Source organism: Cannabis sativa, chromosome X (assembly GCF_029168945.1).
Source record: "Cannabis sativa cultivar Pink pepper isolate KNU-18-1 chromosome X, ASM2916894v1, whole genome shotgun sequence".
Classification (NCBI taxonomy): domain Eukaryota; kingdom Viridiplantae; phylum Streptophyta; class Magnoliopsida; order Rosales; family Cannabaceae; genus Cannabis; species Cannabis sativa.
The window spans coordinates 79,456,404-79,480,398 of record NC_083610.1 but is presented as its reverse complement, the minus strand read 5'-3'; the positions used below and the strand labels follow the sequence as shown (position 1 = coordinate 79,480,398).

Genomic DNA, 23,995 nt, shown 5'->3' with positions numbered 1-23,995 from the left:
TGGTTCAGTGAAATAACTATTTTAGATAAGTTCAAATAGCGGTTTTGAGCATTTAATATATTTTTTCTACATGTAGTAAATCCAATGAAACATGGGAATTGTCCACGTTTCATGAACAGTTATGAAAATAAGAACGAGAGGAATAATCGTCGCCCTCTAGGCATTATAAATAGGAGAAGAGTTTCCTTCCAAAAGGGGAGGACCAATTTTGAGAATACAAAAATCTTTATGATCAATACTTGTATGAGACTGGCACTCTGTATAAATAAAAAAACTCAAAAATAAGATAGATTCGTGAACTATGAAAATTTAACTTTAAAATTACGTAAAACTTCTTTGTCTATTTGCAGTCATTTTCTAGTTTTATTTAATTGTCAAATAAGGTTCATTTACTAGTTAACGTAAATAATACAATTAATGACAGCCTAATACCAGATTTCCAAAAAGCAATGTCCCACTAGGGAGAAATAAAAGAAATAAATGGAGAAGTTACCTTATGCTACAGCTGTTGGCTACAATTATGTGCCTAATGGTGTGCTCAAGACCAAATTTAACACATAGCATTAGTTGATTCAGTATGTACATGTCGAATCCGGGGAAAGACCATTAGTTTGTAATAAAATGGTTGCTGAGATATTTGATTGGAACAATTGAAAAGGGGCTGGTTTAAAAGAAAAATGAAGAATATGTGAGCTTGGAAAGGTATAGTGACTCAAATTATGCTGGTGAGAAGGATACAAGGAGTTCTACCTTAGCCTTTCAATTCAGGGTGTGTGGGAACTGTGTTAGTGGCTTACTCGTTTTAGATTTAATCTCTTTAGTTGTAGGTTTTTTTTTAATTGCTAATTATTAATGGCCATTCCCCCATTTGGTGAGGATATATGGAGGTATGTTAGGGAGCTAACAGATGCTCAGAAAAGCATGCTAGATGATTAATTTAGATGGAAGGTTATTATATCTTTGAGCTTTGAATTTCTTTTCAATTATGTTATGGGTTTAACTTTTAAATGCTTTGTTAGGTTAATTTGAAAGGTGGACAAAAAATAAAGGGAAGCCATAGCTGATTTGAGTTTTAGATTTTTCAAGATATGGATAATGATACTCTAATTTTGAAAAATTCAGGTTTAATTTATAATTCAACAAAACAGAAAGTCAATCAATAACATTTGTAGAATATAGTCTAAAATGATATTTATCCATTTCTAATTCATATTTTAGTGGGGTTTAATAGGTATGTATTGTAGGGTTTGGTTTTTGACCAGTATTGAACTAGAATTTTACTAGGGTAACTTGTTAAGGCAAAATCATAGATAAAAATAGAACAGGAATGATAATTGATCCTTTCTTTAGAGAATGTTATGGTGTGGTGGCCAAGAAGAACTCCCTATTATTTTTAACTTTATAGCTCTTTGATACATACACATCTGCCATTTAATGACATTTTTTTTAAGAACAAATATCACAGTATAAATTAAAGGAGAGACAAATCAGCCATTACAGCTTCAAATGCCATAGGAGGAACACTCCCTTCCCATTCTGCAGAATCCTTATGCAACAAGGCATTTTTTTTTAATTGGTAGACATTTTGAAATTAGTAGGTGAATAATGATTATTATGTTTGATATATAATGTATTTTATATTATTTTGTTTGGCATATTACTATAATTATAATTAATTAATGAATCTCAAAAAAAAAAGTATCAAGTAAAGATTTTTATACTGAACTCGTTATTGCCAGTGCCACTGCATTGCAAGTTGTTGTATAGTTTTACTTCTAAAAAAAGTAGGAATAATAATAATAATCTGAATTTGAAAAATCAAGTACTATCTAGTATAGAAAATCGTTAATCCATTTAATGGCCCCTTCCCATAAACTTAGCCAGGCAATGAAGTGTACATGGTAAAAGAAAAAACAAAAAATTACAACAAGAAGAATAACAGGCTGTCGTAGGACCATTAACGGGAAAAAAAAACATATAACATCCCAACAACAGCCATTTGAGTACAACCTTTTCTTCCACCAGGGACCAAAGAACAAACTGAGGAAGAACATTAGTTCAAAAGTTACATATTCTAACATGAAATCGAAGTTGAATAAGGAGTAACCAAAACAGCATTTCCAGCTATTGGCTGAGGTCTGGCTGCTTTCTCTAGCCGCTCCCATGCTTCTTTCCGCTTCTCAGATGCCAAGCTTAGTTTTGCTTCTTCCTCCTTAAATTGAGAATAGCAGGATGCAAACAGCTCGTCGTCCATCTCGATTAACATCTTTCTCAGGTTTAGAGTTAAATGGAGCACTCCTGGGTTCCAATGGTTCTGGGCATTCCTTTCAAGGACTGGTAAAATAATGGGCAATATTTCTTGACGGTTATGTGCAACTAAGTTGACAATATGATCGTTGTTCCAAAAGAAAAGAGCCCTTTCAGCCACCTAACAGAAAAAATTGACAAGTTGAGCCATTTCTTCTAAGAAATTATAACCTTAAGAAAAGCCCAACAAAACAGTTATCAAAGAGACTATTTAATCAGCTCATGATTATACAATATCTGTAGTTTTCAAATTGGATGAAGCAATGTAAAAATGCTAACACTTTTCCATCTTAAATGAAGGCAATATGCACTAGTTCCCAGTATGAAAGGCTGCAATGTGTTAAGAATATTAACAATGAAGAAGACAAACCAAAAGGATACTGACACAGTAAAAAACTGTGCAGCCAAGAAAACGGTTTTCCTTCAGATAGATCCATCTTTTTCTTTTAAATGAGAAAACAACACAAGAGTATCCACCTAACGAGAAATTTAGGTTTGTGGATAGTGATGAAAGGCAAAATTGTGGGGAAAAGTACCTGGAAGTGGAAACTGTTAATGCAGCATCCAATCCGCCAGAACAAAGGGACCATGATCTTTTGAAATTCCATCATACTAACAGCTTCCAAAATCTCTTCCAACAAACCCAAGAACATTACCTCTTTCTGACTATTTGTGACCGGCCAACAATTCAACAGACCCTGTATAACGATGGTCGCCAACTTTGGCTCCTTCTCTATAAATTGTGTAACACAGTAGGAGAGTTGTTGGAAGTAAACCCCCAAAGACTTTGGCCTATGCAGAGGAATCAAAACCCTCCGCAAGAATATCTTATGCTCCTCCTTTAAAGGTAATGCAAATCCACTAATGATACTCCCATAAATCTCCAATACCTCAGCAATCCCATTATGTTTCTCAGTCTCAAACACAAACCGGTAAAATACATTGTTTATAGACTTCCTTATAAATGGCCTATGAACCATAAATTTCCCATAGGTCCTATGAAGAATAGTCTTTAAGCAGTCTCTTTCTCTAGGATCCTCGGAATCAAGCAAATCTAGCAATCTCAAAATGAACGAATGATCTATGTACTTTTTCGCTATCTTGGCATCAAGACACGAAGAAGTAACAAATTTAAGCAATAACTCATACACAAGTTGCAAATGTGGCCACGCCGGATCAAACATTGGCTCGTCGTCATCATTTTCACCACCGGCACTCGAATTAAATCGACAGTTAGGGGGAAAATCTCTAAATAGATTAACAGCACACATTCTACACATTGCAAGGATTGCAGGCTCACTAAATTTCATCGACCTAGATGCTACAAAATCCACAAGCTCAAGTAATGTCTGTCTCTTAACATCTTTCTCTACAGTATTCTTACTAGGGTCAGTGAAATCGAATGTGACACAACAAAGGCTAACCTTGCTGACAAAGAGGTTCATCTTCTCCGCATTGGGCACGTCCTTGAATGGCAATAAGGGCTCAATTCCAGCCACCATGCTCGCCGGAAACACGGCCGACGATGTGCGCTTCGCTGAGTTTGATCGAGCAGAGCTCGAATTCCCGCCATTGGGTTTCGAAGCGTCGAGCCCAGACCCCGAAGAGCCAGCCCTAGAGTTGGACTGCGAACGCGGTGAGCATGATCGAGGCGACTCCTGCTTAGCAGCCGAGTCAGATTTCGCCGACTTCCTGGGAAGTTTACTCAGAAATTGCTTCAACATGATGACGAAGACGACCGAACCAGGAATTCAATCAAACCCAAAGTAGCCTAGATCAATCCCATGAGAGTAAACAGAAAACCCTAATCTAGATCTTGGCCATGGATCTGGGTTAGTGTACGAAATTCGAGGAAAAGGATCCTGATAGAGATGGCGTATCTCTGGAATTGCATAGGATATTTATGAAAACCATATTGGCTACGCAGGTAAGAACCGATTTTCGAAGAATCTGAAAGAACAGATCAAACCCCAGATCCTAACTCTACTTTGAATCCCCTCCCATTATGCTATAATACGAAAAGCTACGAAATTTTGCCCCTTGATCTCAACTCAAGGGTTTCCAATATCACCGTTACCCAACAAATACTTCGAAAAAAAAAAACTATATACAACACAGATACACAGATTTGTACATACACCGAAGAGAAATATAATAGGTTGAAGATGGAACCTGAAAGATAGAAATTAGATTGAAGTGTCCAAAGATATGTAGATCAAAGGAGTTCGTTCTTTGAGAAAGAACCTAACTCTGTGTGAGGCCACTACTTCGACGTTAAGGTAAAAAAAAAAATGTCTGGCGTCTTGGGCGATCTCCGTGAAAAGAATGTGTGCGTACAAACAAGAACGAACCTTTGGGGTTTTTTTTTTTACCACTTTTTCTTTTTTGGGTTGCTTTCCTCGGTCGATGAGAAAATTTTGGCATTTTCTCGGAAAATGCAGGCGGTTCTTTGGACTCACCCACACTAGATTAATTTTTTAATAATTTGTTTTGAAATTTTGGTAATTACTTAAAAATATATCTAGTAAGAACCTACCATTACCATATTCTTTTTCATTAATCAAATTAAAATGTCATTAATTATTTTTTAAAACATTCTTATTAAAGTTGCTTTAAATAATTGTTTTGGTGCACTTTTTATTTAAGAAATTTTTAATCTATTTTATGATCGCGTTTGTTATAGTTTTAATATTATGTATTTTTTTTTTTAATTTTTTCAAACTTATTGCCGTGTTAGTTATAGCTTAATTAAATTTGATGCGATAATTTGTAATGTAAAAGTTGAGATTTTTTTTTCTTTCTTTGTATGAAGCACGTTTAAAGTGGTTTTTTTTTTTTTGGACAAAATTAAAGTGGCACTTGTTTGAGTGAATGAAATGAATTTGGCAATTTATGTATTTGTGTCGTATTTTGGATCAACATAATTTTAATACGACACGATTATATTTTAACATGAGCACGATACAATTAAATAACATGTTATAAAATGTAAACACAAAGACGATACAATTATAAATAGGTTAACTAATGACACAACACAATTAACACCATATTTAAACATGTTATATTTAGATCATATTAATCTTAATTAATACGTCACATTTTTTATCTATTTATTACTTATTTTACCCACATAAATAAAAAATAAACAAATATGTTTAAATTTATTACTTTAACATGTATAATCTATTAGAATAATTTTTATACGGTAACAAATTGATTTGATTTATAAAATATGATTAATTAAAATATTTTAATTGTGGATAGATTTAATTACCAAATATTTTAGTTATACAATTTAATTTAATGAATTAATTGTTAAAATATTCTGACAATTAATGTAGTTTAGACTTTGATGGAAGGTTTCACCTATATAAATATAGGGTCTCGCTCTCCGAGCTCACTACTCATTTTGTAAAAATACAGTAAATTCATCTAAAAAGAGTAGAGAGAGCTTGGAATCTCGATTATCCACACTAATCGATTTCCTTTTCTTTTGCAGATTTAAGGCTCGTATGAGATTGAAGCTCAAATAATCAAAAGCTAGAGGTATTTCGATCTTTTAGTTATATTGTATATATGTTTGATTAATTCTATATTTCATATACATATACACATGCTTCATATCATTCATATAAATTTCTAACAGTTAGTATCAAAGCAGTTTTGTCTTTGTCTTGATTATTTTGAGTTTTGGTATTTACGGGTATATATATGCATGAAATTTTTTCTTCGTTATTTATGAGATTTTTATGTTTTCATTTCTAATCCTAGATGCATTACAACATTCATATAATATTTTTATTCGATTTTATGCATGAGAAAGATTTGAAAAACCATTGAAATCTGGAAAAAAAAAAGAAAAAAAAAATCTTAAGAACATGGTCGAACCTAAAAACTTTCTTTGAAATTAAAGTCAATGTTTTTCGTGTTTTTGATGCTAAAAAACTTCATAAATCTTATCATAAATGTTTTTCTAAAATTTTTGGGCAAAAATCTATCCATTTCAAAGTCAAAAATGATGTTTTTAGGCCGAGTTTTATTACAGGTCCGATGACCCGCGTGTGCAGAGAACCAGGTCGTGTGACCTATAGCTTGAAGTTGAAGACAACATGAAACGGCAAGTCGTTTTCCATATATTATGGGAAAATGACATGAAAATGATACATGATTTTTCCTATATAAAAGAAAATGACACATTGTTTTTTAAGGGACAGAATTCAAAAAAAAAAAAAAAGGAAATTCCAAAAAGTTTATAAATTTTCATTTATTTTGGAATCTCAATTATTTTCTTATTTTGGTTAATTTAGTTTATATATTACATTTAATTAATTTTTTCCAATTTAATTTAATATATATTTGTTATTTTTCTATTATTTGGTTATAACTTAAAATTGAAAATCTTTCATTTAGTAATTATTTAGGTATGTAATTTTAATAATTGTATTAATGTTTAACATTTAAAATTTTGTAATTATTATATTTATTTACCAAATCATGTAATTTATTGTCTAAATTATTTATTTTTAAAAAAATATCTGCAATTAATTACAAATTATGGAATTTTGCATTTAATATATTATCATATAATAATTGTATTTATTTTTACAAATTTATTATTATATTTGCCTGAAGGAATGGTCTTCTACTATCCCTTCTTCCTCGTTCACTTTTGTGTTTTCTGACTATATTTCTTTGGTTTTCTCTACTCTCTGTGCCTTTCATTCTATGTGTTTTCTCCCCTGTTGATAATCTATGGCCTTCCTTCCTTTTCTCTATGTCTTCTGTCCCTGTGTGTCCTAAGTTCTAGTGGCTCTCTTCTTTTATTTCGTGTCTTGTGCTTTTGGTTGGGTTCGAGGGTGGGTGGTTGGTAATTCTTGTTTGTCTCTTCCTTTTTCGTTATTCTCTTGTGTCATTTATTCTCTTGATTCTGTGGTTGGCTTTGACTTTGGGGTTTAGTTTCTTTTTCTTATCTCTTTGTCTTTTATTGTCGGGTAGTTATGGAACCTTTTAATACTACCAACGCCCATCTTAAAGGAAAATGTTTTTTCTGCCTTGAAACCACTGTTACATTGACCCCAAGTGTTTCTTCTCTGAAGGCCTTAACCAGGTTGTGCTTATATGGAAAACTGGTGGCTCCAATGGTCGTGGATGAAGGCTCTTTGGCTGATTATGTGGTTAAAATTTGGTAAAAGAAGGTCTCAGTTGTGGCCTTGGCTGAGAATGCAAAGACTTTTAACTATTTTGAGTTCGGATTTGAAGTTGCTGAAGACAGACTGGGTCCTTCAGAATGGACCATGGTGCTATCGAGGATATACTCTCGTGTTACAGGCTTGGGCTCCGAGAATGGTAGGGTCGGTTGTGATACATTAGTTGAGATTATGGATGCAAATATATAACCTACCTCAAGAGTATTTCTCCACTAAAAATGGTAACCTACTAGGTAGTCTTGCAGGAAAGGTGGTGAGGGTGGATTTGGAAAATGATAAACCAGCGTTGTGGCTTAGAGTTCTGGTTGACATTGAGTATAAGAAACTACTGGTCTCTGGGTGTTTCTTTGACCTTGCTAGTGGAGAGAAACAGTGGCTACAATTCAAGTTTGAAAAGGTGGGTATTTTCTGTTATAACTATGGTGTGCTTGGTCACCAACACAAAGGATGCAATTTAACCACACCTGTTATGATCGTGGACAAGGAAGACAAATATTTTCCCATGTTTGGACCTTGGCTATCACCATCCTCTGCTTATGCTGATGTTTTCTCTGGTCCTAAGATGAACGATGTTCGTGGTTTGTTGGCCACAAATCCAGAAATGAAGCTGCGTGTTTTTACTCCAGTGAAGGCAATCGACGGTTCTGGTGGCGACCGATTGAAAGGTCCTGGGATTCTCTCTACTCGTCTTCCTAGACGCTAGCTGATGGTGACCACGCGTGCCCTTGGTTCGATGAGCTTTGCGATGGCTTCGAAGGCGGTGTGGCTCCCTAAGCCCCTATCTGTCCTCCCTGTTCAAGTAGAGGCTCCAACTGGTATTGGAGGCGAAGTAGGTCAGCAAGGAGGAGAAAAGAGTTTTGAAAGTTTACCTATTTTAGCGAGAGAGGGACATGTCATTGCCTCGATTTTGGAGAAGGATAAAAATTTGAATTTGTTAGATAATGGTGGATGTGATTTGGGTCAAGATTTGGTTGTTTGTGGGTCGTTTATCCTAGTGGGCCTGTGAATGGCTCCATTTCTGTTATGAAGCCCGATGCCTTTAATAATGACAAAAGTTTTTTTTTTTATTGTGAAAATGAGGGCCCACTTCAGCTAAATAATGCAATTATTTTGAGTGGCATAGGTGATAAGGCCCAGTCTACTCTCGGGCAAGGAGGGTCAAAGCTAGTAGAGGGTAATATTTTGGGCTCGACTTGTGGGCCTGGAGCCGAGCCAAGTAATGTTGAAGAAAGGACTTTGTCTCAATTTTTTAAAGCCCAAGAAATATTACTTCATGATCTGAAACATTTTGGGAAGTTGGATTCGTATGAGATAAAGTAGTTGGGAAGTGACATTGGAGTGGTGCCTACTTCGGAAACCAATGAGAGAACTACGCCGTTTAAGAAGCGTAAATTTGAAGGCTCTGCTTCGATGTGCTCTAGACCTCACAAAGTGCTCAGAAAGCACCCTGATGTTGTTCGTGACTTCCCGTGGGATACTAAGGTACGAGACATTGAAGCTAAGGTGGCCTATGAAGAACCATCTGATGAAATTTTTTGTTCCCCAAGTTGCTCTGATGGAATTATGAGGAACTCTCTGGTTGGTTCTTTTGTGATTGAAGAATCTAGATCCAGCTTGTCTGTTCACTCTCATACCCCTGTGGAGGAGAATGTCATATCTCCTCCACAAAAGCCATGAGAGGGGTTGCTTGGAACTGTAGAGGGTTAAGGCAGACCTCTACAGTTCGAGAACTGAAGTCCCTGATTAGAGCGCGCTCTCCCGATTTTGTGTTTCTGACTGAACGTAAAGTGGATGCCACTCCCCTAGTACGTATACTAAAATCTCTCCATTTTTATTTTAATGTTAATGTTCCACCTATTGGCACTGCTGGGGGTATTATTTTGGCGTGGAAATTTGGATTTAATTTTGAGCGTATCTCTTGTTCTCGTAACCATATCACTGGCCTTGTTTATTCGGACCCACCTACCCACCCTTGGCTTCTCTTGTGTGTGTATGGCCCTCCTTACCTTCATGCTAAGAAAAAGTTTTAGGTTGAACTCATGAACCTTGGGGATAGGTTTGGGGGTCCCTGGTTGATATTAGGCGATACCAATTTTGTCCTTAGTGACTCTGAGCGCGATGGGGCGTCGGGAAGGGACCCTTTTATCCCTTTCATATCTAATCTTGTTGACTCTTGGGGTCTTGTTAATATGCATATTCAAGGTTATAAGATGACTTGGGATGATCACCGGTCTAGCAAAAGCCATGTGAAACCAACCCTTGATAAAGGCCTAGTGAATGGAGCTTGGCTCCAGCTATTTCCTAGAGCTATTCTTTGCTCCTCTCAGACAAGTACCTCGGATCATAGACCTTTATGCCTAGTCTCTGGAGAGCAGGAGGTCAAATTTAAAAGATGTTTCAAGTTTGAAGAGAGCTGGACGAGGGATGAAAGAAGCAATTTGGTGGTTGCCAACGCTTAGGGTTCGGTTGATCATTCTTGGGCCCCTGCTCGAGTCTTCAAGAAACTTGGAGCAACTCGGGTGGCTCTTCTTTATTGGAATAGAACTCAATTTGGTAAGATAGACCGGGTCATTAAGGATATGGAGCTTACAATATACAGAAGTTACCTGCTGGAGCTCGTGATTAGAATATGGAATGTGAAATTCACCGCTCCCTAAATGAAACTTTGGCCAGGAAAGCGATTTACTGGAAACAACAGGCAAGGATCACTGTTGGAAATTATTTTACCAGGATCTATTTACTAACATGTATGTTGGATTAACAACCTAATATGAATTCTAAAACAATGAAAATAAACACATATAAAGTTTAGAAAACCTTACAGTGGGTGCAGCGGAATAATATGACTCGTTCCGTTCAGATCTCTACCCCTTGATTCCTTTCTGTAGCAGACCATCACCAAGATCTGAACCTGAATCTTCTTTTCTCCTTCTTTGATGCAGAATTTCCATAGTCTTACATACTATGATTGAGGTACCACTTGATGTGTGTGGGCACTACTCATCTCACAAGGATTTCAAAATTTTTCTCTATTTTTCTCTCTTAATTTCGTGGCTTTTGAAGCATACAAAGACATGCAAGAGAAGAGAACAAGGGTTGCTTTATATAGGGAAAAGGGAGAGCACAACTTTCCAAATAAGCAGTTTCCTCTTTTACTGTGTAATTGATTAACTGCCTTATCTAGTGTGATCCATCACTTTCCTATTATTGCTAGGCTTTGATTAGCAATTACATGGCAATTAAAATTGAAAATAATAGTTGGGAAACACACAAAGAGGTGGCCGACCATAGGGTGAAATGGGCCTCACTTGGATTTTACAGTTTCCTCAATTTTATTTCTATTTCTCCAAAAATGTCATTTTTCCAATTCTAATAATTTAAATGCCAAAACTAATTATTTAATAACTAAAATAGATTATTAAATAATATTGTCATTTAAAATAATTATTAATTAGACATACAAAGTCTCTTAATTAATAATTAAACCTAGAAACCCTTTTCTTTACGATTTCATCCTTTAAACTGTGAGAATTCATAAAGTAGACATAGTCTAACTTTTAGAATTATAATTGATTAATTAAAATCAATTAACTGAGTCTTACAAGCAGTATGGTCTCAACTAGTATGGGGACCATGGGTCTATATAACCGAGCTTCCAATAAGTTGAACCGAATTTACCAAGTAAATTCCCTAACTTATTAATTCCTCATTGAATCCACACTTAGAACTTGGAATTGCACTCTCAGTCATATAGAACGCTCTATATGTTCCACGATATAGACACGTCATTAGTTATCCATTGTTATAACCCTAATGTGATCAATGATCCTCTATATAGATGATTTACACTGTAAAGGGATTAAATTACCGTAACACCCTACAATGTATTTTATCCTTAAAATACTTAACCCTGTATAAATGATATTTCAGCTAAGTGAAATGAGATCTCCGCCATTTATATTCGTTTGGTTAAGCTCGAAGGAAATCATCCTTTACTTTCTATTTGCCAAATAGAAGCTATAGATTCCATATTTATGTTAGCGCTCCCACTCAATTGCATTACCGTGTTCCCAAAATGTACGTATCACCCTGACCCAAAAGTAGGCTTAACTAACAAATCAAAGAACACGAGTAACACTCTTGAGATTGAACCTAACCATATCAGGATTAAGATCATTTGATCTAGGATCAACAGGTGATATTGAATTGAATAGATATTACGGTAAATTTTAATATATCTAATCAAAGTTCAATATTGGTCCCTTCCGATGTATACTCTATACATCCGATACCGGTAAACTTTGCCAATGTCCTGAAAAGGACATAACACTTTTCCAAGGTGTAAGAATACCTATCGCTGATTATACCATGTCAGTCTAAATCCAGTGTTCTGACAAATCAGGGAATAAACTTTTGAACATATAATAAAGATTATATTCCACTGTGCTGACAACACTATAATCTTAAACAAACTCGTATGTTCTGGACTTAAAAAGAATTCATACATTATATACATATAATCATGAAATAAGTCATGTGAACCATGCAACATAAAATGTTATTTCTGATCTTTATTAATAAGTAAATCTGATTATATGAAATGAGTTTTATTTAGGGCATAAAACCCAACAAACTCCCACTTGCACTAATATAAAACAAAAAGTGCATTTCAAATAATCATTAACACCTTGATATCAAATCAAGTGTAATAGTAGTAAACTCCTCGTAATAGGATCTGATAGGTTGAATTAAACACAACCTCTTCTCCACCATTACTCTTCCTTAATCACAAAATCCTTGATAATGTGAAATTCCTCTCTATATGTCTACTCTCTTGGGATACTGGATTCTATACTTTTGGCAACTACTTCTTGGTTATTTAGGAAGTAACACTAGTAGTTAAGGCAAGTTGGAACGGTGCCACAAATGTATAGAACTTTCCTTAGACTGAATAAGTATCTTTCCTGCAACTTTTAACATTCAGTCTCTTTCTGGTAGACTAAGAGATTTCAGATAGGTTTTTACACTTCTCCAAAATCACTACTCCACCCCCAAAGTAATCACCATCTCATCAGCAGACTTTCTAGCACACAGGCAAGTCTCGAATCTGAAGTGGTGTAGTCTAAGAGTTTCAAAAAACACCCTTATTGACTAACATATAGTTCCTCTTCTTAATCTTAAAATTTACTTGATTGTCTTCCAATGTTCCTCTACTGGATTAATCTGATACTTACTCATTACTCCCACTCAACAGCGGGTGTTTGGTCTAAGGCATATTAAAGCATATCTGAGACCTCTCACTGTTGATTTAAGAAATTTTTCATGGCTTTATCTTCTCTGGAATAGTTGAAACTTTTCCTTAGATAAATAAAATCTATGCTTAGAAGTTGTGAAGCTTCTATAGATTGCCATTGGAAAGAAAATGCTCCAGCATCTTACTAAAGTAAGTTGCTTGCATTAGAGTAAGTAATTACCAGGTATACCACAAGCCATAGGTTTATATAAACTCAAACCTACAATACTAGGAACAGGAAGTTTTGTTAAGTCCATTGAATAGACTTATTAACAAAAATTTCCTTTCATGTCCTTGTAACAGAAAACTTTAGGTTACTCCATGTGAATGGATCAAACCATAGTTCTCTTGGCTTTCTTCTTAGTTTCTTATCTTGACAATCCATTACTTGTTTAAACTCACAATGGATTTTAATCACTAGTGTCTTCCAAGTTATAAGAAGGTGAGTTCCTAGAAACTCTCCCACTACAACAAGGTACTGTGAACTATGTCTAAGAAAACTAAATGGTATAAATCTCTTCAGTTGTGTTAAGACAACATAGGCAGTGGGATCATCTTGTAACGAATAAGATCATAGAACACTTATGGAATCAAGAAAGAATATCTCCTTTATTTGCTACTTTATTTTCAGACTTAGTCATTTTCTTAGAAAAGTAGTATTTGTTTAAACAAACACTTTCTTGTCTAATGACTATGGGATGGTCCACCCCTAATCACTTAGAATAACTAACAAACATGCAAACCAGGTTAGCAGTTCTAGTTTTTCGATTAGGTCATCCATGAATCTAGTAATGATTTACATTAAGTATACAACCATTGCATCATTCTGAAATTATATTACCATAGAAGGATTTAGGCAACGACTAGTAACTAATCATCAATATGCAGCTCAAATTTCTGGGGAGGTAAGTTTGGATATAATTCAAAATCAAATTAATGATCTTTGAACTGCATATCTACTAACTTTTTCTCCACCCCTATCCGTTCGCAAGATCTTTAACCACTTACCTTCACCATTGCTAGAAATTCATGAAATTTTTCAAATATTTCAAATTTCTTTTGCATAAGGTAAAATCTAGAGTGATCGTTTTAAGAATACAACGAAAACTCATATCCACCCCTGAATGTACATCCATCTGCGAATGAGATGAACTTAATTTCAGTGGATATAGGCATATTAACTCTTTGCAGAGAATGATCTTGTCAAAACCACTATGAACAAGATACAAATGCCATAGATTTATAAAATGTGGTTATATCTTTTAGTTACAACAAAGAGTTCTTAGAATAGTGCAAGTGGATTCTGGTCAGGGGCGGAGCCAGGACTGGATAGTAGGGGGGGCCAACATCAAATAACACATACAATAAATTTAATCGAGGAATTTTGTGACTAAAATTCTTTTTTGAAGAGTGCATGTCGATGAAAAAGAAATTTACGGCATAAATACCTAAGTTTAACTCTCAGTTGCAAATAAATAATTAAGTTTAATTTTTGGCTGTAATAATACAAAGTTGAAATTTTAGAACTTTTGTAGGTACCTGGCTGTTAAGTGTTAAGTAAATTGTCACGTAGCAATTCTTAATTCATCCAAGTCATTAATTTTTTAAAAAAATTAATTTAAATATACCAATAAGAAAATGATACGTGGATAATGATTTAATATTTAATGGTCAGGGACCTAAGAGTTCCAAAAACATAACTTAGTTATTATTACCACCAAAAATTAAACTTATGTATTTATTTGCAACTGGTAGTTAAACTTTGGTATTTATACCGCAAATTAATCAAATTAAAATACACTGATAATAAAGTTAGGAAACTAAAGTATCACTATATCAAAATTTACTTGTAATTTCTAAATGAAAAAGAATAAGAGATGTGTGTCCATTAATATTAAGAATGTTCTATTTTATTTATTCTACATACTAATATTTTACAAATTTATATACCTGTAATTAATACATGTATATATAGTATTGAAAAATTCTATAGTGCACCAATGCATTCTTGATAAATTTTTTAGTTAATTTTTTTTTACAGTCGTATGCGTTGTAATTATTTAAGACATCTTGTAAAATTTTGAGAAATTTAGAAAAATTTAACACGCTGAAAATAAGATTCAAATAGTTTGTTCACGCATGACTCTTTTATTTTATACGCGTATGAAATAAACTGTTTGAACACTGCTTTCTATATTGTAAATTATTTTAAATTTATCAAAATTTTGTAAGATGTCTTCGATAACTATAATATATACAGAACTATAAAAAAATAATTAGATTAAAAAATTTCCCTAAATACCGAAACAGATAAGTAATACGTTAGTGCACCCCTTTTAAAGTGTTTAATAAAAGTACATTTTATGTTTAATTCAAATAAAGAGTAAAAAATACACAATTATAAAATATTGAATTTTCATTTTAAAAATTATTATAATGTTACACCTAGGCATATATTATATATAACATTGATTAAGTCAATAACTTAAACCTACAATTTTATCTATTTCTTCGATATAGATCTGCATCAATTTTGGGGTGGCAGTATATATCATATATTATACATTTACTATGTATAGTTTTGGAAATTAAGGGGGGGCCATGGTCTCTGTAGCTTAATGTATACCTCCGCCCCTGATTCTGGTCACAGAATACTAAACTCATACAGTTTAAATCCATTGAAAGAAAATGGTTATAAAACACTTGTGAAAGTGTAACTGTATAATTAGTAACTCTTTCTTGGACCACCACTACTAATCTAACTCTATGATTTGCCTACACAAGTAGGAGATATCTAAGATTGAGGATTTATATCATTTTGGGATAGAATTCCGGGAATATAATCATATGCGTCATCTAATTTCTTAAGAGAAAATAAGACTTTATAAGATTTATAGACCATTCATCCAATGATATGTTATTGAGCTAATTCGAAATGAATAAGCTAAGAGGAATTAGGATAATTTCGTTTTAAATAAGAATCCAACGATGCTCCGATTAGCGAGAGTCAAAGTAATCTTATTTATACAATCTTCTTGTTTCATATTGTAAAATACTAGTCTAAGGTGTCATCAATTGATGAACAGCTAGATGTTGCATATACAATATTTATCTTTTGAGATCTAACATTATTATGTTAGTCTAATGGTGAAAATCCATTAGGGATTTATCTCATTAGAAAAACAAGCCAAGTTAGACCAACAATGAAGATTCGAAATTAAACTACAATTTAATAACAGAAAATAACATGGTTCAATACAAATTCATACACAATTCAGAAATTATGAAGCATGTAGCAAGTAGGAATGACAAGTGAAAATACTAAAACATACAATCCTAAATAATTTCCAAGGTTTTCAACAAACTGATATCAGTGTCCCGTTTAGGCGAGAGTCAAAGCTACCATCCATTGAATAGAGTTGTCAGCTCATCTAAAATGATCAACATTCTAGCAACCTTTTATTCGATCAAGATTGGAATCCGCGTTGTCCCGTTTAGGCGAGAGTCAAGGCTATTCTATCTTATGAGCTTCCACCATTGTTTCATATTCTTGCAAGTCTTATACAGTTTCCACCATTAGGGTGATCATAAACTATATAAAAAACTTACAAGATTACTTATCTTTCGAGATTAAACGGTGTTAACTTGCTAATGAACGTTCCTCCATTAGGGAGGATTACTCACTAAAACAATAGCTATGTAAAACCAACAATGGAGATCGAATATCCTTATAATAATAAAGCTCATTATTTTAATGAAGGTCGTATTTTCTCCTAATATTTATTTTAATCAATTTATTTTAAATATATATTTATTTAATTAAAATTTCCAATTTGGAATGAAAAATTCTAAATATAAATTTTAATGTAATATTTATAAATTATACTTAGATAGATGTAAAAATAACGTGAATTATTCCCATCTTAGTAATAATTTCCATAAATATTTAGAAAATTATTCAATTTAAGTTGTTTCAAAATTAATTTAAATTAATTTACAACTCAAATTTAATTTTCTATAAATATATATTGCATTTCGAAAATGCTTTAAAATAAAATAAAAATAAATCCTGAAAAATTACTCTAATTTTATGTTGGCCCAAAATTAATAAAAATTAATTTTCAACAAAAAATATAATTTTCCTATTTAATTAAATATCTAAGAAAAATTTCAAATATTTAAGTATCATGATTAAAAAATCAACTTAAATATTAATTTTCTATTTAATTAAATACACTAGAAAAATATTTCAAGCAAAACAGATAATATCTATCTAGACTTTCATGGACTAATTAATTCAATTTCTAATTATAATATATTTTAGTTCATTTATTTTAATTAATCATTAAATGAAAAAAATCAATAATTTAAGTTGGTCCAAAATTAAATAAATAATTTTCAACTTTAATCTATTTTTCAAATAAAATTCGAAATTTCTGCATTAAAGAAATGCAATTTTGAAATTTCGGGAAATTATTAATAAAATAAAATAAAATATATTCTGAAAATTATTCAAACTTAAGTTATTCTGAATTAAGATTCCAAACTTAAAATAATTTTCAACTTTAATTAAATAACATGAAAATAACAATATTTAAGTATCATGATGAAAATTAACTTAGATATTGAAATTTTCAATTTAATTAAATGTATTAAATTCAAGAAATAAATAATTAAGTAAAGAGGAGACTTAATTATTAATTCTAGTTTAATATTAGAAAAATATATTAAACTTAGATTGTACCAAAATTAATTAATAAACATTTAATTTTACAATCAATGATATTTTCCTATTTAATATTAGAAATAATAATTAGTACTAGAAATAACTATCTAGAATATATATCATTAACTAAGTGTTTTTCTAAAATTAACTTTAAAATATTACAATGAAAAATAAATTTCATATATTTTAAAAGTTAATTATGTTACTAATTCAATTTTAATTAGGTTAGACTAATATAATTAACCTAATACAATTATTTAAATAAGGCAAATGGGCCTTCACAATTGGGGTAGTTCATGTGAGGGAGAGCTGGGTTCAGTATGTCGTACCCACTTCTATTGGCCCCCAACTCTCACACAAGGCCCAAAAGAGAGGAATTTAACCTTAAAATAAACAATTGTTATTCATTGAATAAGCCCAAATCTAATTGGGCCTAAATAAATTTATTTATGTCAAAATTTATTTTAGCAACCTAGTCCATTTACTTAGTAAAAACTTAAATGGGCTTCCTATATGCATCTAAGCCCAAAATCAAATATATAGGCTCACACAGGTCAAATGATTTGGATGGGCCCTATCATGTTACTAGGTTTACACAGATGAAAGAAGTACAAAATTTACCTGTTACAAATTATTTATAAGATCTATTGACAATTGGACTATGATTAAAATCAGATCATTGGATCTGTCAACAAGTTAATCATACCAATTTAGATCAGATAAATAATAAGTTTGTTAAAAAAAAGTTTTGAATAAACAATATAAATAAACAAACATTGTCCATGTAACAGATGTAAAATAAGATATTAATATAATTAAATTATTATTCTTAAACTAACCAACTAAAGGAAACTAATTTTAAAATATCTAGGTTTATTTGAATCAAATTAAATTAAATATCTAATAAGATCAATGATTTGAAAGGAAAGAATCTCCAATATCACTTTCAGATCTTATAATTTAATAAAATAAACCAATTTTAAAATAGATTTGGTTAGATAATTATTATTTTAGGAATAAAATAATAAATGAATAATAATTACCATAATTATATGTCAAAATATCTCAAATTAAGCAACATTAAAATCTCTACAAAATATCTATGTTATTTAAATATTTAAGATATGATTTATAAATTTCCAATAAGAAAAAAAATGATATATATAGAAAAATATCATTTTTAAATTTATAATTTATAAATAATTAAATATTTAACAAACTAACAAATTTTGAATTTGAAAATATTATGGTAAGTATATCTATAAAAATATCTATGTTAATTTCAAATTTATTAATTATTTAATTTGTCATATAAGATAATTTTAATATAATATTTTAAATAAAAAGACAAAGTTATCTTTTAATTTAAAATATCTTAAATATCAAAATATCTAATCTTATAATTAAATAATAAATAAATATTAAAGAAGTTAACAAATTTTTTTAAATCTGACCATAATAGGAAATATTTAAAATTGGAAACATTCCAAAAAAAGAAATATTTAAAATTGGAAAAATTCCAAATTGAAAATATTTAAAATTGGAAACATTTCAATTTAGAAATATTTAAAATTGGAAAAATGAATTTTGGGAAACAATCCCATGAAAAAATTGGATTTTTGGGGAAAAAACCCAAAAAAACGATTTTGGGAAAGTGGCTGCCCAGGAGGCTGCACGTGCAGCCCAGGAAGGCTGCACGCAGCCTCCTACGCGCGCGAACAAGGGCACCCAGCAGTTGTTAGGTTTTATGCCCTAAATAAAACTATTTACAATCTGATTAGTTATCAATATAAGAAATTTGAAGTGATTGATGTTTGCATGAATTTTACATGCTAATGGTTTAATATGTTTAATATGTTTATTACATTCATACACACAAAATCAGTTAAATCCAGATCATATGTTTATTCACAATTACAGTATCGTCAACACAGTGGAATGTGATTGTGATCATATGAATCAAAAGTTTTGGTCCCTGTTTCATCAGTGTTATTGGATTTACACTAATGTGATAATCAGCGATGATGTGTACTTACACTTGGAGTAAGTGTTATGTTCTTTCCAGGACATTAGCAAAGTATACTAGTTTCGAATGTATGGAGTATACATTGGACTGGACCGATATTGCAACTAAGTTAAGATATTACAAACTTACCGTTATACATATCTTTCCAAGTCAATATCAGTAGTTGATCTTAAGATTAAAAAGAATCTAAATCCTGATATGCTTGGGCTCAACTCGAAGTTGCTATTCATGTTCTTTGATTTATTAGTTAAGCCTACTTTTGGGTCAGGGTGATACGTATATTTTGGGAACATGATAGTATGATTGAGTGGGAGTGCTGAACATAAATATGGAATCTATAGCTTCTACTGGTGTATAGAAGTTAAGTGATGATTCCCTTCGAGCTTAGCAAATAGAAGTAAATGGATGAGCTCTTGTTTAACTGACTAATTATTAGATCATTAAACACCATTTACAGGTAGCTAAGTGTTTTAAGGGGCAAAATACATTGAGGGGTGAGAACGGTAAAGAAATCCCATCTCGATGTAAATCATCTATATAGAGGATCTTTAAATCACAATAAGATTATAACAATGGTTAAATGAGATAGTATATTGGTATCGTGAAACATACAATATGCTCTATATAAGTCTGAGAGTGCAATTCTAAGTTCTAAGAGTGGATTCAACGAAGAATTAATAAGTAGGAATTTACTTGGTAAATTTGGTTCACTTATTGGAAGCTCAGCATATAGATCCATGGTCCCCATTCTAGTTGAGAACATTCTGCTTGTAAGACTCATTAATTGATTCGTGATTGATCAATTATAATTCTAAAGTTAGACTATGTCTGATTTTATGAATTTTCACTATTCAGGGGTGAAATTGTAAGGAAAAGAGTTTTCTAGGTTTATTTATTTATTAATAGACTTTATATGTCTAATTAATAATTAAATTAAATGACAATATTATTTAATAATGTATTTTAATTATTAAATAATTAGTTTTGGCATTTAAAAGGTTAGAATTGGAAAATTGGCATTTTTGAGAAAATAGAGATAAAATTTGATAAAATTGCAAAATTAAGTGAGGCCCATTAACACCATATGGCCGGCCACTTATAAGGCTTTTTCAAATTAATATTTTCATTATTTTAATGCCAAATAATTCTAAACCTAAACCTAGTAAGTACTTTTATAAATAGAAAGTGATGGGCTCATTCACAACACATGCTTTCATTAGCTTTACGACGAAACTTCTCTCTTCGGAAAAGGCCGAGCCTTCCCTCACTTTCTCTACCTTGGCCGAAACCTCTCTCCCTCTTTTCCTTCATCTTTTTCGTGACCCTAGTGAAAGAGTAAGTGCCCACACACAGTAAGCAGTAACTCAATCATAGATTGGAAGACTGTGAAGGATCAAAGCTTGAAGAAGAAGGAGATTCGGGCTCAGATCTTGATCATACTCGCTCGAGAAAGGAATCAAGGGTTAGAGATGCGAGTGGAAGGAGACATTTATTCCGCTGCATCATTGTAAGGTTTTCTTAACTTTATATGTGTTTATTTTATCGTTTTAGAAAGTTCATATTTAGGATGTTAATAAACATACTTGTGAGTAGATCTAAGATCCTGGTAAAATAATTCCCAACAATGGCCTCGAGCCATGGTAATTGATTTACTTGCATGTAATTTGGACTTTAAAACGATTGTTTGTATGTTCTTTGGATGGTATTATGTTGTATTGAGTGTTATTTGATGATTGATTGATGATTATGAAATTTTCGTGAAAAATAATTGTTATTTCGGTTCTGGAATTATTTTTATTGGATAGTATGAAAAAAATTAAGCAAGTTAGCCTTTTACAGAACTCAATTTGGATTTTATTTGAATTAGTTATGATTTTTGGAAGATTTGACAAAAATCGGGGGTGTCTTGATAGTTTCACTGATCGCAGCTGTCCGTACAGTTTCGAATTTTTTCAATTTTCTTCAATTTTTCATACCTTTTCATGGAATTAACTTCCAATTTTTTGTATGGTTTTATAAATATACTATTACTATTCCTAATTCAATTCTAATTATCATTTTGAATTAATTTTTTTTAATTTAATTCAAGATATTAGTGTAATTTGAATTTGAATAGAACTAGTATTTATCTTTTTGCTTAAAAATCTATCTTATTTTTAAATTTGATTATATTTTTTTTAAATTTAAGGTCAGATATTTTTTTGATATTTAAAATATCTTTTAAGATATTTATAATATCTTTTAAGATATTTAAAAATATCTTATCTTTTAAAGATATTTATAATATCTTTTAAAGATATTTATAATATCTTTTAAGATATTTAAAAATATCTTATCTTTTAAGATATTTTAAAAAATATCTTATCTATTAAGATTTTTTAAATCTTTTTAGATATTTTGACCTTATTTAAATTTAAAATAAGATATTTATAATCATGTAATTTTAAATAGATATAAGATATTTTGCTAACTTTTAAATTTTGTTATTTTATTTATTTAAATTAAATTTAAAAATCTGAAAAGATATTTTATTTATCTTTTCTAATTTTTATTTAATTTTATTTTTAAAATAACATTTAATTTTAAAAAGTAGTTAGCAAATTTTGAAATGATATTTAGGTTGATTGAAACCTAATTTTTCAAATAGTAGGTTTAATTTTAATTTTTTTAAAAAAAAAAATAATTTCGAAATTTTAAATATTTTTTTTATTTTTTCGAAATTAATTAAATTTTTTTTATTTTTTCGAAATTAATTAAAATATTTTATTTAATTATTTATTTTTCGAAATTATTTATTTAAAATTAAATAAATCCTACTTCCAACTATCCAGCTAACCTTGTTGCAGGAGTATGTGTTTTTAGCTTGTATGTAAGTTTTAAAAACCTATTATTACTTGATTGCAAATAGCCATGGTTACTTTTTGCCAATCCCAATGATCTGATGGCTCCCTTGGTCAAGTAAATAATTTGTAACAGGTAAATTTTACAATCTTCTTTCATCTGTGTATGACCTAGCAACATGATAGGATCCATCCAAAGTGTGCCTGTGTGAGCCTATATGTTTATTTTATTATATAGATGCATATAGGTTGTTGCTAAATAAAATGTCACACCATGATAGATTTTATTTAGGTCCATTTAGTTATTGGACCTATTCAATTAATAACAGTTATTCATTTTAAGGTTAAATTCCTCTCTTTTGGGCCTTGTGTGAGAGTTGGGTGCCATAGAAGTGGGTACGACATACCGAACCCGGCACCCCACTCACATGAACTACCCCGATTGTGAAGGCCCATTTGCTCGATTTGAATAACTGTACTAGGTTAATTATAATAGTTTGACCTAATAAAATTGAATTAGCAACATAATTAACTTTTAAAATATATGAAAATTTATTTTCATTTTAATATTTTAAAGTTAATTTTAAGAAAAACACTTTTAGTTTAGATATTATTTCTAGATAAACTATTTGTATTTTTCTTGTATTTAATTAAAGATAGAATTTTAACTAACTAAGATTCTTTCTGGAGCTTATTTAATTAAATATTCCTATTTAAGTTATAAATTAGTTGTATCAACTGATTTTTCTTAACTAACTTAAATTTGAATATTTGATTTAAATTTTAAATCAAGTTGAGGAATCTTAGGCATTAGTTATTAAAGATTCTTAAGATATTTTTTAAGTTAATATCTTTTCAAATATTAACTTGAAATGGAATATCTTAGATATTTTTTTGTTAATATCTTTTCAAATATTAACTTTAAAAGATATCTTCAAATTAAGTGGTTACAACTTAATTTGTGATATTTAATTAAATCTAGATTTGAAATTATTTAAGTTTTAGATTTTTTCTATATAACTTAAATTAGATATTTTTCAAATTTTGAAAAGATACTTAGTCAAATAAGATATTTTCTAGATAGTAATTTCTAGACTACTTATTATTTCTAATACTTATATAGGAAAATATTATACTTTTTGTGAAATTAATTATTTAAATAATTAATTTTGGTACAATTTTATTAAGTATATTTTTCCTAGTATTAAATAGAAATTAATAATTAAGGCTTCTCTACACTTAATTATTTATTTCTTGAATTTAATACAATTAATTAAGTTGAAAAATCTAAATATCTAAGTTGATTTTCATCATGATACTTAAATATTTATTGATTTTTCATGACACTTAATTAAATCGAAAATTATTTTTAGGTTGAAATTTAATTTTTCAACTTAAATTTAAATAATTTTCAAAATATATATTTTTCTTTATTTTATTAATCAATTTCGAAATTGCATTTTAATTATGCAATATTTTCGATTTTTTTTTGAAAAATAGATTGAGTTGTAAATTAATTATTTATTTTAATTAATTCTTGGACCAACTCAAGTCAATGATTTTTTCATTTAATAGATTAATTTAAAATAAGTG

General features: G+C 30.7%; 1 protein-coding gene across 1 annotated transcript; it reads right to left on the bottom strand.

The window, feature by feature from the left end:
• Positions 1 to 1,830: 1,830 nt before the first annotated feature.
• Positions 1,831 to 4,797, bottom strand: LOC115699088 (serine/threonine protein phosphatase 2A 57 kDa regulatory subunit B' kappa isoform). The gene is made up of 2 exons (XM_030626324.2): positions 2,844 to 4,797; positions 1,831 to 2,428 (listed from the first exon to the last, which is right to left on the bottom strand). The coding sequence occupies exons 1-2, from the start codon at positions 4,029 to 4,031 to the stop codon at positions 2,075 to 2,077; spliced, it is 1,542 nt and encodes a 513-aa protein (XP_030482184.1). The 5' UTR covers positions 4,032 to 4,797; the 3' UTR covers positions 1,831 to 2,074.
• Between the last annotated feature and the right edge of the window lie 19,198 nt (positions 4,798 to 23,995).